General features: G+C 60.4%; 1 protein-coding gene across 7 annotated transcripts in view; it reads left to right on the top strand.

Moving 5' to 3' along the window:
* Positions 1-14,203, top strand: part of GSE1 (Gse1 coiled-coil protein) — a 500,133-nt gene that overhangs the window by 433,889 nt on the left and 52,041 nt on the right. Inside the window, exon 1 of one of the 7 annotated variants that reach the window (XM_030819597.1) lies at positions 5,287-5,366. The exons of the other annotated variants lie outside the window; for them this stretch is intronic. Coding sequence (XP_030675457.1) covers positions 5,360-5,366 — 7 coding nt within the window. The 5' untranslated portion in view covers positions 5,287-5,359. Of the gene's footprint in view, positions 1-5,286; positions 5,367-14,203 lie in introns of those variants that run through there. 7 annotated transcript variants of the gene reach the window in all.

Here is a 14,203-nt window from a genome sequence, read left to right on the forward strand (position 1 = left end):
CAACCTGGAGAGATGAATTCCAGAGGCAGGGATGGGAAAAGGCTTCTTGCGAGAGATAAGATGTAAGCCCGGCTTTGAAGAACGGGGAGGATTTCTGGGCCAGTGATAGCGGGGCAGGAAACAGAAAGAGGAGGGTGGAATCTAAGTGGTGGGTGCGTGCACCTTCACCGATGCATAGGGCAGGGCTGGGGGCGCTGAGGGCAGATGGGGTAGTTGGGCAGCCTTTTACCCCTCAGCCCTTCGTGCCCCCTGGATTTAGTGCACTCTGTGGACTTAGCCCCCCGCCCCTTGCCTCTGCACCAGGGCTGGTAGTCTTGGGGAGGGTGGGCTGTGCATGCAGGGGAGCTGGGTGAATCCCAGGGTGCTCAGCTCTAGCCAGCTAACGGCCCCCTCCCCCGGCCCCCAACCAAAATGGTTTTCAGGCACTGGACAGCTGCCCAGAGGTAAGAGCATAGACCTGAAAGCGCTTGAGACCTGTCGTACCCCTGCAGGTGTATCTTTCTTAATAATCAGAGTGACCATGGCAGGTGGTTACTGAGAAATGATGCCAGGTGTAAGAGCCACGTCTGGATGAGACTCGTGCTGGAATGTGTGTGCCCGAGGCAGGCCAATTAACCTTCTCAGGTCTCCCCACTCGGGCTGTGTAATGGAGGTCACTGCCTGCCTTGCAGGGCCGGGAGGGCTTCCAGTGACATGCGCTGAGCAGCGCTGGCTCTTGTTAGATGCTTGGTGAATGGCAGAGGTGATCTTTACCTCCTGGCCCACGGACATCCAGGTCCCTGATACTTATTTGCGGATCCAGGCGCTGAACAAGGTGCCCAGGCAACATAATGAAGGTGACGTGCAGTTCCTATGTGCTAGGAGCAACTGGCCAGGATGGAGAAGGACCTTGGGTTAGGCTCTGTGCTGTCCTGCTGAGCCCTAGAAGAAGCAAGAACCAGAAAGAACGTGTCCAGGATCTATCCTCTGCCAGGGCTGGGCCCTGTGCTAAGACTTAGTGGGGTTGGGACACTCACGGGTGGTGCCCACACCCCTGAGCACCTGACCTGGTCCAGGTTGATGCCCAGGCAGTGGTGGTGGTGGTGGTGGTCTGTGCTGTCATCCCGCCCCCTTGCCTTCCAAATTTCCTTGCTGCCTTGAAGTGTCCCCTCTGTCAGCGTCTGCCCTCTGCTGTCTGTCCCTTGCCGCCCCCCCCCCCTTTAAAAAAAAAGACAGGGTCTTGCTCTGTGGCTCAGGCTGGAGTTCACTGGCACAATCATACCTCAGCCTCAGACTCCTGGGCCCAAATGATCCTCCTGCCTCAGTCTCCCGAGTAGCTGGGACCACAGGCTTGTGCCATCACACCCAGCTAACGTTGGCCTCTCTGAGGTGCCTGCTGAAGGCTTACTGGAATTTTCAGTTTTGTTTCTGGAAAACCAAGTGTGAAACACAGCCCAGGGTTTAGTGTGTTTGTTGAGTGAAAAACCACCCACCCTCTGTGGTTCAAGGCGTCCCTTTCTTTCTGGTGGATCCTCCTAGTCCTCACGCTTCCAGACACCCCTCTTAGTTCCTAGCTCAGGGAGTAGGTTTAAGGTGTCTCATGTTCATCTGAGATGGAAAGCTTTTTTTTTTTCTCCTTTGAAACAGGGTGTCACTCCGTCGCCCAGGCTAGAGTGCAGTGGCACAAGCTCGGCTCACTGCAGCCTCTGCCTCCTGGGCTCAAGTGATCCTCCTACCTCAGTTTCCCAAGTAGATGGGACTACAGGCGCACGCCACCACGCAGGGCTAATTTTTTTTGTTTTTAATAGAGACAGGGTTTTGCCATGTTGTCCAGGCTGGTCTCGAACTCCTGATCTCAAGCAATATGGCTATCTTGGCCCCCCAAAGTGCTGGGATTACAGGCGTGAGCTACCATGCCCTTAGGAAAGCTTTTAAAATTTAAATCTCTTTTGTGGTGCAGGTCTGATAGGTTCCAGGGCTTGTGGAGGTAGGGCTAGAGTTTGCACCTAGGTGTCACTGAAGCAGGTACCTGAGCCAGGTGAGGGGCTGGGAGCCTGCCTTCCGCTCTTGGAGGCACAGTTTAGCTTGGCAGGGGCCTCAGGGTGTGAGCAAACGCGCACCAGCCACCAGCATCCTGTTGCCTTGGCACAAAGGACAGTCCGTGGTAAGGAGCACTGCATGCAGCATCCCCAGGGCAGGTGTCCTGCTCTGGGAGGTGCCCCCGTAGGCCTGGCCCTGGCACTTACCTAGCTACTTCCAGGCAAATGGGAGTGGAGGGTGGGGAGGAGGTCCAGGGAAGGAGAGCTGTGCCCAGGAAGGGTTCGCACTATCTGGGGGCGCGGGGCTGTGGGTAGGGCGCTGTTTAGGAAGAGAGAGGAGGAGGAGCAGGCCTGGAGGGAAATGGAGGGAGGCCAGCCTTAGCCCCAGTGCTGGGAAATTAGGAGTCAAGCGACAAACCTCGTTAGCGAGGAGCGCCTCGGCTGCAGGAGAGCAATTCCCACCCTTAAACTCGGAGGCCGTGCTCCGGATTACTAATTTCCGGGGGCCGGGCGCACTGACAGTGAGTGTCATCCATCTCCCCCTTGCCAGCCCGCCTGGTGGCCGCCAGCGTTTCCCGGCCAGGACTCACAGAGCGGCTCGCTGCTGCCCCCCGGCGGTTGCCGGGGTGTCCGGCAGCGCCTCGCTCCCCTAGGCCTCCTGGGTTGGGAAGGGGAGAGACTCCAGGTGTGAGCAGTTTTGGGGGCGCAGCTTGCATGTCACCTGTGTGCACATGATCTTGAGCAACTCAGGGCCTCAACTTCCTCATCTGTGAAACGGGGCCAGACCACCCATCTCGCAATCCAAGGGAGCTAGATGTATACGCCGGAGGGATTGGCCGGCTCTAAAAAGTAGCCGAGCGATGCACCTCCCAGTGGCCGCTCCGCATGTTTTTGTGGTTGGCCGTCGTGGTCCTGCTCAAACAGGTGGAGAAACCTAACCCCACCTTCACTCCTGGCCCAGGGGCCTCTCCAAGGAAGAAGGGAGTAGGTGGTGGCACCGTGTCCCAGTGAGAGACCTGGAGGTGGGGCCTAGGTGTCTACCTGGAGAACTAGGCCGGAGGCAGCTCCCGGCCAGGTGCGAGAGGCTCATTTGCATGCTATTCCCCTCCCCCCGCAGCCTGTAATCCAGATGGGAAAGGGGCTGGGCCAGTCCCGGAGGTGAATTTTGTTTTTAAGGCTCCGGGCCAGTCGTCGTCCATTCCTTCCTAACACCTCCCTATCCTCCCCTCCCCCCGCCCGTGACTCCCGGCGGGGGAGGAGGCGCCCCTCCCCCTCCCCCTCCCAGCCGGGGCCGCCTGGGGCCGGGTGAATCCGCCGGCCAGTGCGGGTATAAATTACCCGGGGCCGCGCGGCCGAGCCACCGTGTGGTGCGTAAATTATAGCGTCCGGCCAAGGCCGCAAGGGGGGGCGCCGTCGGTGAGCTGGCGGGTCGTGCGGGGAAGCAGCACCCCCGCGCCGTGCCAGGGCCGGCCAGCGTCCGCAGGTAGGAGCCAGTAACGGCCCAACCCGGCCTCGCCGGTCCGTTTCCCTTTTCGTTTGTGGTCTGCCCGGAGCCTTGTGCAAGGCGGGGGGCCGGCCCGCGTGCGCCCCCACCCCCGGGCCCCGGCGTGCGCTTGGTCGGAGGTGGAGCGGGGAGCGCCGGGCCTGAGGGCGCCCGCCAGCCCCTGCCCCCCGGAGGGCACACAGGCTGGTTCTGCTCCCTGCTGGCGCGGGCCCCGAACGCTCTAGGCCCGCCAGCGTCACTGGGAACAGATGGATGGGGGGTGGCAGGCGCCCAGCGCTCGCTCCCGTCGCAATCCGGGCTGGCGCGGGGAGGAGGAGGGAGGAAGGCGGGGGAGGCGGGCCCGCGGGGCGGCAGCGTGCGCGCCTGCCAAGCCTGGCGCGGGCATGTCCCGGGGCAGGTTTGGGGCAGGCACGAGGGGGCTGAAAGTCGAAACCCGCAGCGCAGCGCTGGGGCGGCCGCCCAGGGGGTGCTGGTTTGCCCCAGGGCTCAGAAGTAGGAACGCGCTAGATCAGAGGGGTGTTGGAAGAGGATGAGGAGGGAGCGACCCCGGGGCCTCGGAGCCACCGGCGGGGCGGGGGGGGGTTACAGCCCAGGGCGCCAGAAGGCGGCAGGGGAGGCCTGGCGACCCCTGCCCCCGAGGCCCGCCCCTTTAACCCGGAGCTTCCTGGGGACGCGCCTGCCGCGATGGGGTGGGGGCGGGGTGGGGCGGGGTGGGCGGAGCCGGGGGGGGTGGGAAGGCTGGGGCCTTCAGTCCCTCTCCGCGCCGCCTGTGGGTGCCCAGGAATTTCAGGACGCTCCCTGAGTCATTCCAGTCAAGTGCCAGGGTGAGGTAGGGTGGGGGGGGGTGCCAGGAATGGGGAGGCGCTGCGCTGGGGCCAGAAGCGCAATGGGTCGTGCCAGTTTCTGGAGGCGGGCGACCTCGCCTCTGACCGCAACCCCAGCTACTTAATGATCCCCCTGGCGGAGCGGCGCCTCCGTGGGTTCTCCAGCCCCTGGGCCGTGGGTTCTTTAAAAAACACCCCCCGCAGCGGCCTGCATTGTGGCCTTCCCAAAAGTTACTTAAAACTGGGGGATGGCGTGCCTTATGGAATTTTGAGGCCAAGTTCTTAGTATTCAGCCTTTTCTAGTTGGGGTAATAAGGTCAGGCATGGGGGGTGGGGCTTGGGTACACAGTCTATTTTGTGTCGCCTCCCCCCACCCCACGGCGCCCAGAAAGTTGTTCTCCAAAAGGCCTCCAGTACACGGAGTTACCCGTTCGCCCATTATTGGGCCTGCTCTGTGCCAGGCACTGTTCTAGGCTCCCGGGACGCAGCTGCGAGACAGGGCTCGGCTCACGTGGCGAGGGTGCTGTGGCTGCCCACTACTTTTAGAGTCAAGTGGCCGGTCTTAGCCACCAAGGTCTCGGGGACCCCCGAGCAGTCCAGCCAGGGGCTCCCGAGAGTATGGGGGTGGCACCTCCGCGGCCCCGCTGGTGTCCTCGGCTCACCTGGCCGGCCGGGCCGGGGAGGGGCGTGTGCCTGGGCGGGTGGACCCGGGCGCCCGTCGGTGCGCGCGCGCGCGCCTGTGTGTTTGCGGCTGAAACCCGACACCTCCCGCTGGCTGAGGTCAGGGAGCCGGGAGCGAGCCAGTGGCCCGGGAGTGGGCGGCGTTGCGTTTGGGTGTGTCCTCGGCGGCGACAGCAGCAGGTGTTTCTTGGCCGGGGCCCCGGAAGCTCCACCTCCCAGCGGCCCGAGCTGCCGCCGCCGAGCAGCCCCGGGTGAGATAAGCAGTTTAGACAAATACTGGGCGACGGTGGCTCCAGCATGTATCAGCCGAGGCGGAGCTGCGGGGCCCTGGCATGAAAGGTGAGCACGCCGCACCCGGCCGGGGACGCGGGTCCTCCACCCTCCCCCCACCGCACTCTCCTCCTGCAAGTTCGCGGGTTCCGCGGGGGCGGCCGCCAACGGCTCCCGGGCAACTTCCCCGGAGTGTGAGTGGCGATAAGAGCCGGAGGGCGGGCAGGCGACCAAAGGCCACCCCCTTCCTCCGCCCGCGGGTCGCAGCCTGGGCGGCCTGGCTGCGGGCGGGGACTCGGGGGCTCTGGGCTGAGGAGTGCGCTCAGCGGGGCATGGGGGGGGTGAGTAAGTGCGTGCTAGCTAGAGGGCAGATAAAGTGGGGGGATGGGGGTGGCGGGGGGAGTCTCCGAGAGCTGCGGGCGCTGGAGAGCTGGAATGAAAACTTTGTGGCGACGCGGGAGAGAGCGAATGGGGGTGGCTGTGCGCCCCCGTGGCAGGTGCTGGCGACGGCCAAGGAAGGTGGGGGCTCGCTACTGGAGCCGCGCGGGTTAGGGTTTTTGTCTTGCTCCCCTCCCCCTCCCCGACCCCTCGTCTCGAGGGAGTTGGTCGGGAAGGCGGGACTGCAGCCTCCCGGGTCTGTGACCCCCACGCCCTGCTTCCCGAGGAAGGGCGCGCCACGGGCTCGGCCGCTTCTGTTCTCTCTCTCCCCCACCCCCGGCGGAGCGGCTTTCTGCCCCTCCCCTCCCCCCCCCCCCCCGCAGAAGATGGCTGCCCCAGCCTCGGAGGTGGGAGACGGATTGCACATCCGCCGCCCCCCACCCGCCCTGGCCTTTTTCCCTCCCTGGCCCTTCCTGCTCCGCCTGGATGCGCCTCCCCGCCCCCAGCCCTCCCGGGCCCTGCGGCCGCGCTGATGGGCGGCGAGTGGCCCGACCGAGTGGAGCCAATTCAATTATATTGCAGCACCAGAGACACCTCCTCGGCCGCCCGCCCGCCTCTCCAGCAGGCTAATTAAATTCCCTTCATGGAGGCGGAGCAGGAGTGGAGCTTACCCTCCCTGCGCCCGCCCACCCCCAGCTTCCCGCCTCCCCTCCCCAGCGCCGGGTGGGGGACCAGGGGGTCACTTAGAAATGTGCGGTGGAGTCTCGAAGCGCAGGCCGTAGGGAGGGGGTTCTCAGATCGGGGGAAGGGATACCGCGACACCCCCATTAGATGGGGGAGTGGAGGCTGCGCCCTTTCCACGTGGTGGGCCGGGGGCCTGGCCGCAGTGCCCGTCTGAGTTCCGAGGGCAGCGTGCTGGCGGTGGGGGAGCACCTGCCGGGTTCCCAGCGGGGCGGTGGATGCCAGCCGGAGTGGAGTCGGTTTGGCTCTTACAAACTAGCCTTTGTCTGTGCAAAGTGCGTCTAAAACACACTAAACCCTTGCTCCCCCCTGCGGTGCCTTATCTGAGGCCTGAGGGGTAGCGGCCACACAGGTTGGGGTTTGGAAACAAAAAGCGGGGCCACCAAATGGAAAGAGGGCTCCTTTTGTAAAAGGCGCCTGAACAAAAGGCCCAGCCGCACTCCGGGTGGGAGCGAACCCGCCTAAGCCGATTTCCAGGAGGCGGGGGACAAAGGGGCAGAGAGAAGGTCTTGGTGGGGCGTTGTGAAATGTGCCCCCTGGTCGGCCGTCTGGTCCTCTCCCCTGGGATTCCGTGTTCCCGCCGCCCGGCAGGGGTGGAAGCGGGGGAACCCAGGTGAGCAGCCTTCCCCGGCCTCCCTCGGTGTTGCTTAAGCTTGGGGCACTTCAGTGTTGCTCACCCTGTGTTTACGGCCGCCTCCACGAGCAGGGACGGCAGAACCTGAGGCACAGGCTGTGCCTGACTCAGCCGCCACGCCACAGGTGAGGGACCCAGGGCGCAGGCTCCGACGGCGGCGTGTGTCATCCCGGCCGCCGGCTGTGCAGGGAGCCGCCCCGCCCAGGTAGATTCGGGAGCGCTGGAAGAGGCCCTGGCTTGCGAGAGCAGCGACCTCGGTGCTTCCTAAGAGACTTTCCGAGACAGCCAGCCTCGTGTCGGCAGCATTCCTGGTCTCCTGTGGCCCGGGTGCGAGGATGGCTTTTGTCACTCTGGCAGCAGGCACCAAACCCAGGAGGGGAAGCGGGGGAAGCTGGAGCCAACCACGGTTTTGACGCTTGGAGTTTTCTTTCCTGGAGCCTTGGGGGCGGTGCCGTGCCAGAGCTGGTGAGAGCCCGCCAGGAGCCTCTGGTGACCTAGGGTCAGGCCTGCCTTGGGAAGGGAGGTCGGGAAGTCCTCGTTCTAGGCACAGTGAGGCTGAGCTCAAAACAAGGAAGGCAGCAAGGTGTCCGCTGTGGCGCAGGCTCTGAGCTGTTTGGGACAGTTTTTAGGATCCTGGAGTGTCAGAGTTCAAAGGGGCTTGTAGGTCTCCAAACTCGGTGTTCTAAAACTGCTGCTGGCCAGGACTTTGCAAGTCCAGTTAAGCCACAGCCTCTGGGTTCCTGACCCGCGCCTGGGGGTTGTCAGAGCTCCTCAGCTGATCCTAACATACAGACTGGGGGTAGGAACAAGGGGCAAACTGAGGCTTGGGGCCCGGCGTGGGGCGGACACCGCGCTCATAGCAGGAAGCCTCTTCCGATGGCCCCGATGAGCCCTCCCCTCCAGCAGTCACTTCCCTGTCTCTGGGGGAAGTTCAGGGGCTGCAGATCTGAGTGCCTTGTGGTTTCAGAGCAGAAGCCAAGCCTGCCTGTGGGCTCAGCATCGCCGGCCAGAGGAAGAGCCAAGTCTGCACAGCGCCACTCTGTGGCAGACTGGGGTCCTGCACCTCTGAGCTAGAGATCCCCCCAACCCCTGGAATCCCCAAATTCCCCTTGATCCCCCTGGAGCAGGTACTGTCTGTCCTCCCCTGCTCTGAAGGAGGCGGACTGGGGGGCCTTTGGGCTCGGAGACCCGAGCTGAGGGGCAGGAGCTGGTGCTTCCCACTTTTCACGCTGGTAAGCTAGAGGGCTGGCTGCTACCTTTTCCCTGCCCCCGGGAACTCGCAGGGGCTTGTGGAGTCGGCTAGCAGGGCCGGTTTTTCTTGGCCCCATTTGAAGCCTTGGAATTCCCAGCCCGGGTTACTCGAAGTCCAAGGATCAAACCCCGGATCGGGCCAGGGTTGGATGGGAACCCTCCCTGGGTAGCATGTCAGTTGTCTCTGTTGTGGCAGCAGCAGGGTCCTCTGAAACCACAGGGCTTCCCCTCCCTTTCCTGGTGTGCCGGGAGAGCTGTTTTTTTAACCTGCAGAGATCCATGTTGTAGGTGACATTTCAGCTTGGTGGCTGTGCTGAAGCCTGGCCGCCTGGCTTTAATTCCAACCCCCGTGGAGCCTCAGATCTCGGTGGCCTCACCGAGTGCGGTGTGGGACGCCGTGGTGCTGGCTTCACTTCCGCATGCTGGCCTTTCTCCCCCGGCTGAGGCCACAGCCTGGAAGGTGATGTTTCTGAGTGTCCCTGTCAATGAGAATTTATTGAGCTCCTCCTCTGAACCCAGCCGTGTGCTTGCTGCTGGGAGGTGTAGAGACAGATAAAACAGGAGCGTGGCCAAAAGCAGCCCTTTGCACGCCTGCCAAACGCACACTCGGGGGCCTTTTAATCTTGCTTCTGCAGCTCTGATTTCCCACCAGCCTCTTCTCTCACGCCCTCGGCTCCAGCCAGACGAAACCACACGCCGTTCTCGCTACTCCTGCGTTTGGCCACGTCCCTGTCCTAGCATGGGCCATCCCGTCTGCCGGGGATTCTCCCGTCTGCTCCAAAGTCCACCTGTCACTGAGGCCAGTCCACCTGCCCCTCCTAACCTGATGCCTCCCTCGCATCCATACTCCCATGCCCACCCCGTGTCTGGAATCAGAAGTTCAGAGGGGAAGTGAGAGCTGCCCCCAGGAGGCTGGGGCGGAGTCCAGGCCTGCAGGAAGGAGCTGTAGATGAGGGCAGGGCTGGTGCTGGAGAGGGTCTCTGGTTTATCCTCACCTGCACCTAAAATCATCTGTGGAAAGAAGGGGTTGGGCTGCACTTGAGGCTTTTGTGGGTCCTTGTGACTTGGCGGTTTCGAGGGAGGCAGGTGGAGGAAGTGGGGAGCCTCCAGCCCGGAGGTCTCTCCTGGCTTTACTTTTGAACCACCTGGGGAGCCTTAAAAGCTCCCAGTGCCCAGGGCATACTGCTGAGCAGTTCAGGCCAAATCACGGAGGGATGAAGCCTGGGTATCCGTGTGTCAACTCCCTGGTGACTGCCATGTGCAGCCCAAGCTGAGACCCTGGCTCTGCTTTCTTCCAGAGCAGCTTCCTAGTCACCTGGGGGCCAGGGTGGGAGTTTTTCAATGCTTGGCCCCCCTACTCCAGAAGGGCCTTCTGCTGGGGGGAGCAGTGTGAGTAGGAATTCTTTCCCCTGGGAAGATGGGCTGATGCAGTTTCAGGAGACCTGGGGTCTCTCTTCCCACTTGGGAAGCCAGAGACCGCCTTGCTTGCCCCGGAATTGAATGGAGAACCCCGGTGACTCAGAAATGGACATCTGCCCTCTACACCACCTCCCTCGCAGGACGGGGCACCTGTCACCTGGCTGCTCTCTTGGGCCTTGTGTTAACCCCAGGCAGAATCCTAAAGGTCATTCTTGCCTGGCCCAGGTGTGCTTTGATCCCTTCTAAAGGGGCTTGCAAATGCAGAGTCCAATTGGCAGGGGTGGATTCGTGTTCGCCTGCATCTCTAGCCAGGCCTTCCAATTCTGGAACCGGTTCCTCCAGCTGGAGGACTTGACGTGTCTGAGGAGGTGTGTGTCACAGTGGCTTTGGGATCGCTGGACTGAGGTGGCGTGAGGGGGGTGCGTGCTAATGGTGACATGGACCCTCCCACTTTAATCATCACGTCCTCACCCCCACCCCAGTGTTCTCATCTGTAAGATGAGGATGCAGAGGCCCTCTGGCAGTTGAGGGTGAGGATGAGATGCTGTAATGCCCGCCACATGCCCCTGACGGGTAAATGACAGATGCGGGTGAGGGTTGAGAAGGCGTGGAGCATGGGGTGAGCCCCTGGCGAGTTTCAGCTGTTACTGTGTTGATCGGTGCATCTGACTGCTCGTATCTGCCTCTTGCTTAGCTTGTGTGACCTCGGGCACTTGTGTTTTGGGCCTCAGTCTTCTAATCTGCGGAATAGGAATGACAATGTCACCTGTATCCTGAGGCTGTTGAGGGTTAAAGGCTTTATTACCAGGTGCCCAGTACAGCACCTGACACAGGCTCTGCAAAGGCTTGCGGCTACTCCTGTTGCTGTTGCTGTTTTTGTTTTAATTACAGACAGGCTCTTGCTCTGCTGCCTAGGCTGGGGCGCAGTGGTGTGATCACAGCTCACTACAGCCTCAGACTCCTGGGCTCAAGTGATCCTGCTGCCGCAGCCTCCTGAGAAGTTGGAACCACAGCTGCGTGCCACCACACGTGGCTAATTTAAAAAAATTTTTTTGTGGAGCCAGGGTCTCACTGTGTTGCCCAGGGTGGTTTCAAACACCTGATCTTGGGTGATCCTTCCGTCTCAGCCTCCCAAAGCGCTGGAGTTACAGGCATGAGCCACTGTGTCCAGCTTGGCTTTAATTTATAAAGCCCCAAGGCTCTGTTCCCTGACGCTCAACTCACTCCCTTGCAGTGTTGGGGGTGGCTCCTTTTCCCACCAAGAGTGGAGTTGCTTTTTCTGCCCTAAGGCTCAAGGCACCACGGCAGACCCTGGCGACCCCTCTGCTGGGCTTTAGCAACCAGAGGTTCTTTTTGGGAGCTTCTACGCCCCCTCGGGCTCACATGCACACCACTGCCCCCTTGGTGATTGGCACTCTGGGCCCAGGTGGCGGGAGGTGCTTTAACAAACTGTCCCTCCCCCAGCCCTGCCCTTCCTGCGGTTGGATGGTGGGTCTGTGGCCGCAGGCAGCAATGAAGGGTATCGATCGCCCAGCTTTTGGCTGAGCAGTATTGATGTTGGACAGGTTAAGCCGTCCCGAAGGAAAATCTATGTCAAGCTAAGCACAAGACAGCTCGCGAGTCGGGGCTGGGGGGGGCAGGGCGCAGCCTTAGGGGCCTCTTCTAGGCTGACCCTGAGTCTTCTATCTTCTGGGTTGGGGGGCAAAGCCCGGGGGTGCCAAGCGACGCCCCACAGCCCCAGGGGGGCCTGGAGGGACGGCAGGCACCCTTACGTTGTGTGATCTGTGGGCAGATGGTGTGCCGGCCAGGTCTTGATCGCACTTAAGGAGTTGTCTCTGGGATTTAGTAACCAGCTGGGAAAGACTGTATTTCTGTATCCAGAGGTGCTGCGACTGCCCTGGCCTATGAGGGTCACGCCGTGGGCTGTGCGCCAGGCATGGTGGGGGGATGTTCTCACTCCAGCGCGCTCCTCCTCCCCAGGGAGGGACTGACTTGCTAGGTAGGGATTAGCCATCCACCGGGGAAGAAAGGGGCCCCAGGGATCCCTATCCTGCCTGTAGTCACACAGCTGGTAATTGGTAGAGAAGCAGAAACCCACACCGTGATTTTCCCACTCCAGCCTCCTCACCCAACTCCCACCTGCTCTCCCTTAGAGCCTGGAGGGAGGTCACCGGCTGCTTCCGAAGGCCCTGTTTAACCTGGGCTTCTTATGGGGTGCAGTGGCTGAAGCCTGTAATCCCAGCACTCTGGGAGGCTGAGGCAGGTGGATTGCTTGAGCTCTGCAGTTTAAGACCCTCTCTCTACAAAAAAAATTAAATAAAAAAAACTAGCCGGGCATAGTGGGATGCGCCTGTGGTCCCAGCTACTCAGGAGGCTGGGCAGGGAGGATCACTTGAGCCCCGGAGCTCAAGGCTGCCTGCAATGAGCTGTGATTGCACCACTGCACCACAGCCTGGGTGACAGAGCGAGACTCTTGTCTCAACAAAAAAAACAAAATTAAACTGAGCTTCTTCACCCAGTCTTGGGATGTGAGTGGATTCTTCCAACTGAATTCCCAGTGTACATTTATCTTTGAGTGTATTTTTGTAATGTTTTTGCATTTGACATGTGGTATTTTTTCCATTCACTTAAATATACAAGGATCCACTAGACAGCCGATGCTATCCTGGGTGTTGAAGACACAAAGTGGAATGCGGTTCAAGCAAAAATTCTCAGCCAGATGGGAGCATTGGAGAGACTTCCGCCTCCCAGAGGCTGCCGATCCACGTGGTCGTCTCCGCCGCCTGTCAGGAGGGTGCGGTTAGTCACCCCGTAACAGATAAGAAAACAGGGTTTCGGAATCAGCCCTTGTGGAATGCCTGGGCTGGCGCCCCACTCAGCCCTTCATCTCTGAGCTGTTGGGGAACCCGTTTAGAGGGTCTCGGCCTTGGGTCTCTGCCGTGTGGGGGAACCCATTTAGAGGGTCTCGGCCTTGGGTCTCTGCCGTGTGGGGGAACCCGTTTAGATGGTCTCAGCCCTGGGTCTCTGCTCTGTTGGGGAACCCGCTTAGATCTTCTCTTGAAAAAGGTTTGTGGCCTCCCCTGTGCCTTGGGTTTGCAGGGGAGTGGAGGTGTGCGCTGAGATCGTATCTGTTTTAAATCAAGCCGATGTCCTGGCCTCCTTTTTTGAATACAATCTTACCGTTTTACAACTTGTTGTTTCCACCCAAATGTACATCTTATAAGACTTTATAGGACTAAGGAAGTTAGTCCATCCTTAGCAGGGATGCCAGAGCCCTGGAGCCTGTCACCTGGGCACAGGGAGGACATTTTAACTAAGCAGCCGGTTTCCAGGTTGAGACTGGTTGGGATCCTGCGGAGTGACTCTGAATCCACTAACAGCAGGACTGTGTCTGCTTGGATGCTGGAGCTGGGGTTTCTCCAGCCACGGCTGGCAGAGTGGACTGTGGGGTTTTGTGTCGTGGTGTCTCTTATCCACTGGAGAGACTGTTGTGTTCTTTCTGCCAGATTACCCTTGAAGAAGCAGGGGAGGGGGAGGGCGCTCCTGCCCACCTCTGCTTACCAGCCCACCTCGGGCTCATTCTTCCCACCCCATGCCCCCCGTGCAGCCTTCAGGACAGGAGACATAGCCTGGACTACTTGTCATGGTGCAGCAAGAACTTTGTTACCAGTCCTGGTGGGCAGAGACTGGCAACTCCCAACAGCCAGGTCTGGACCTGACTGAGAAACTTGTAAGTTCCTCACTGGGGTTCTGGAGGGGTGTGCGTATGTGCATGTTGAGAATTACAGAATCATTGAGACTTAAGCCGTCAGCCATTCAGCAGTTGACAGGATTATTGTGGCCAGAAAGGTGACCAGTTTGTCCTGTTTGGTGGCTGGGTTGGATAAGGGAGTCCAGGACTCCTGGCACGTGACTGTTCTGGGAGGTGTTCCTGGGCAGCCCCATTGCAAAGTCCGTCTTGGCTGCAGGGTGGTCGGTTTTTTCCAGTGAGGCATTTAGTGATGTCTGGGCACAGCACATGGGGCTTTGAAGGTGGGAGATGAGTCTGGATGAGGAAACACCATTAGAACGTGGTTGGTTGTGGGCCCTTTGTTTTCACGCTGTATTTCCTCTGTCCAGGCAGGTCATATTGGGGAGGATGTTCATACTTGTGGGTTGCTACTTAGGGAACCCTGTGCTGTAGGAGTTTGTGGCCTGGGTTCACGGATGCTACACGTCTTCAAACACATGCTCCCACGGGGTTTGCAGATAGGCTCTACGAACTTGGTAAAACTGTATATAACGTGCAGTAGGTGTATTTTCCTGGGGAGAGGGTCTGGTCCGCCACTTTGAACCATCTTGAGAGTGGAGCTTTTTGCAAAGGCAGATGTAACTGTTTTATGACTTGAGGGGCAAGTCCTGGCTTGGTGAGTTTGCTTTGATTCAGGGGAGACCTACCCTGGGGTTGACACAGGCCAGAATTGTGGCCTTCGTAGGCGTCCCC

The sequence above is a fragment of the Nomascus leucogenys genome, chromosome 2 (genome assembly GCF_006542625.1).
Source record: "Nomascus leucogenys isolate Asia chromosome 2, Asia_NLE_v1, whole genome shotgun sequence".
NCBI lineage: Eukaryota > Metazoa > Chordata > Mammalia > Primates > Hylobatidae > Nomascus > Nomascus leucogenys.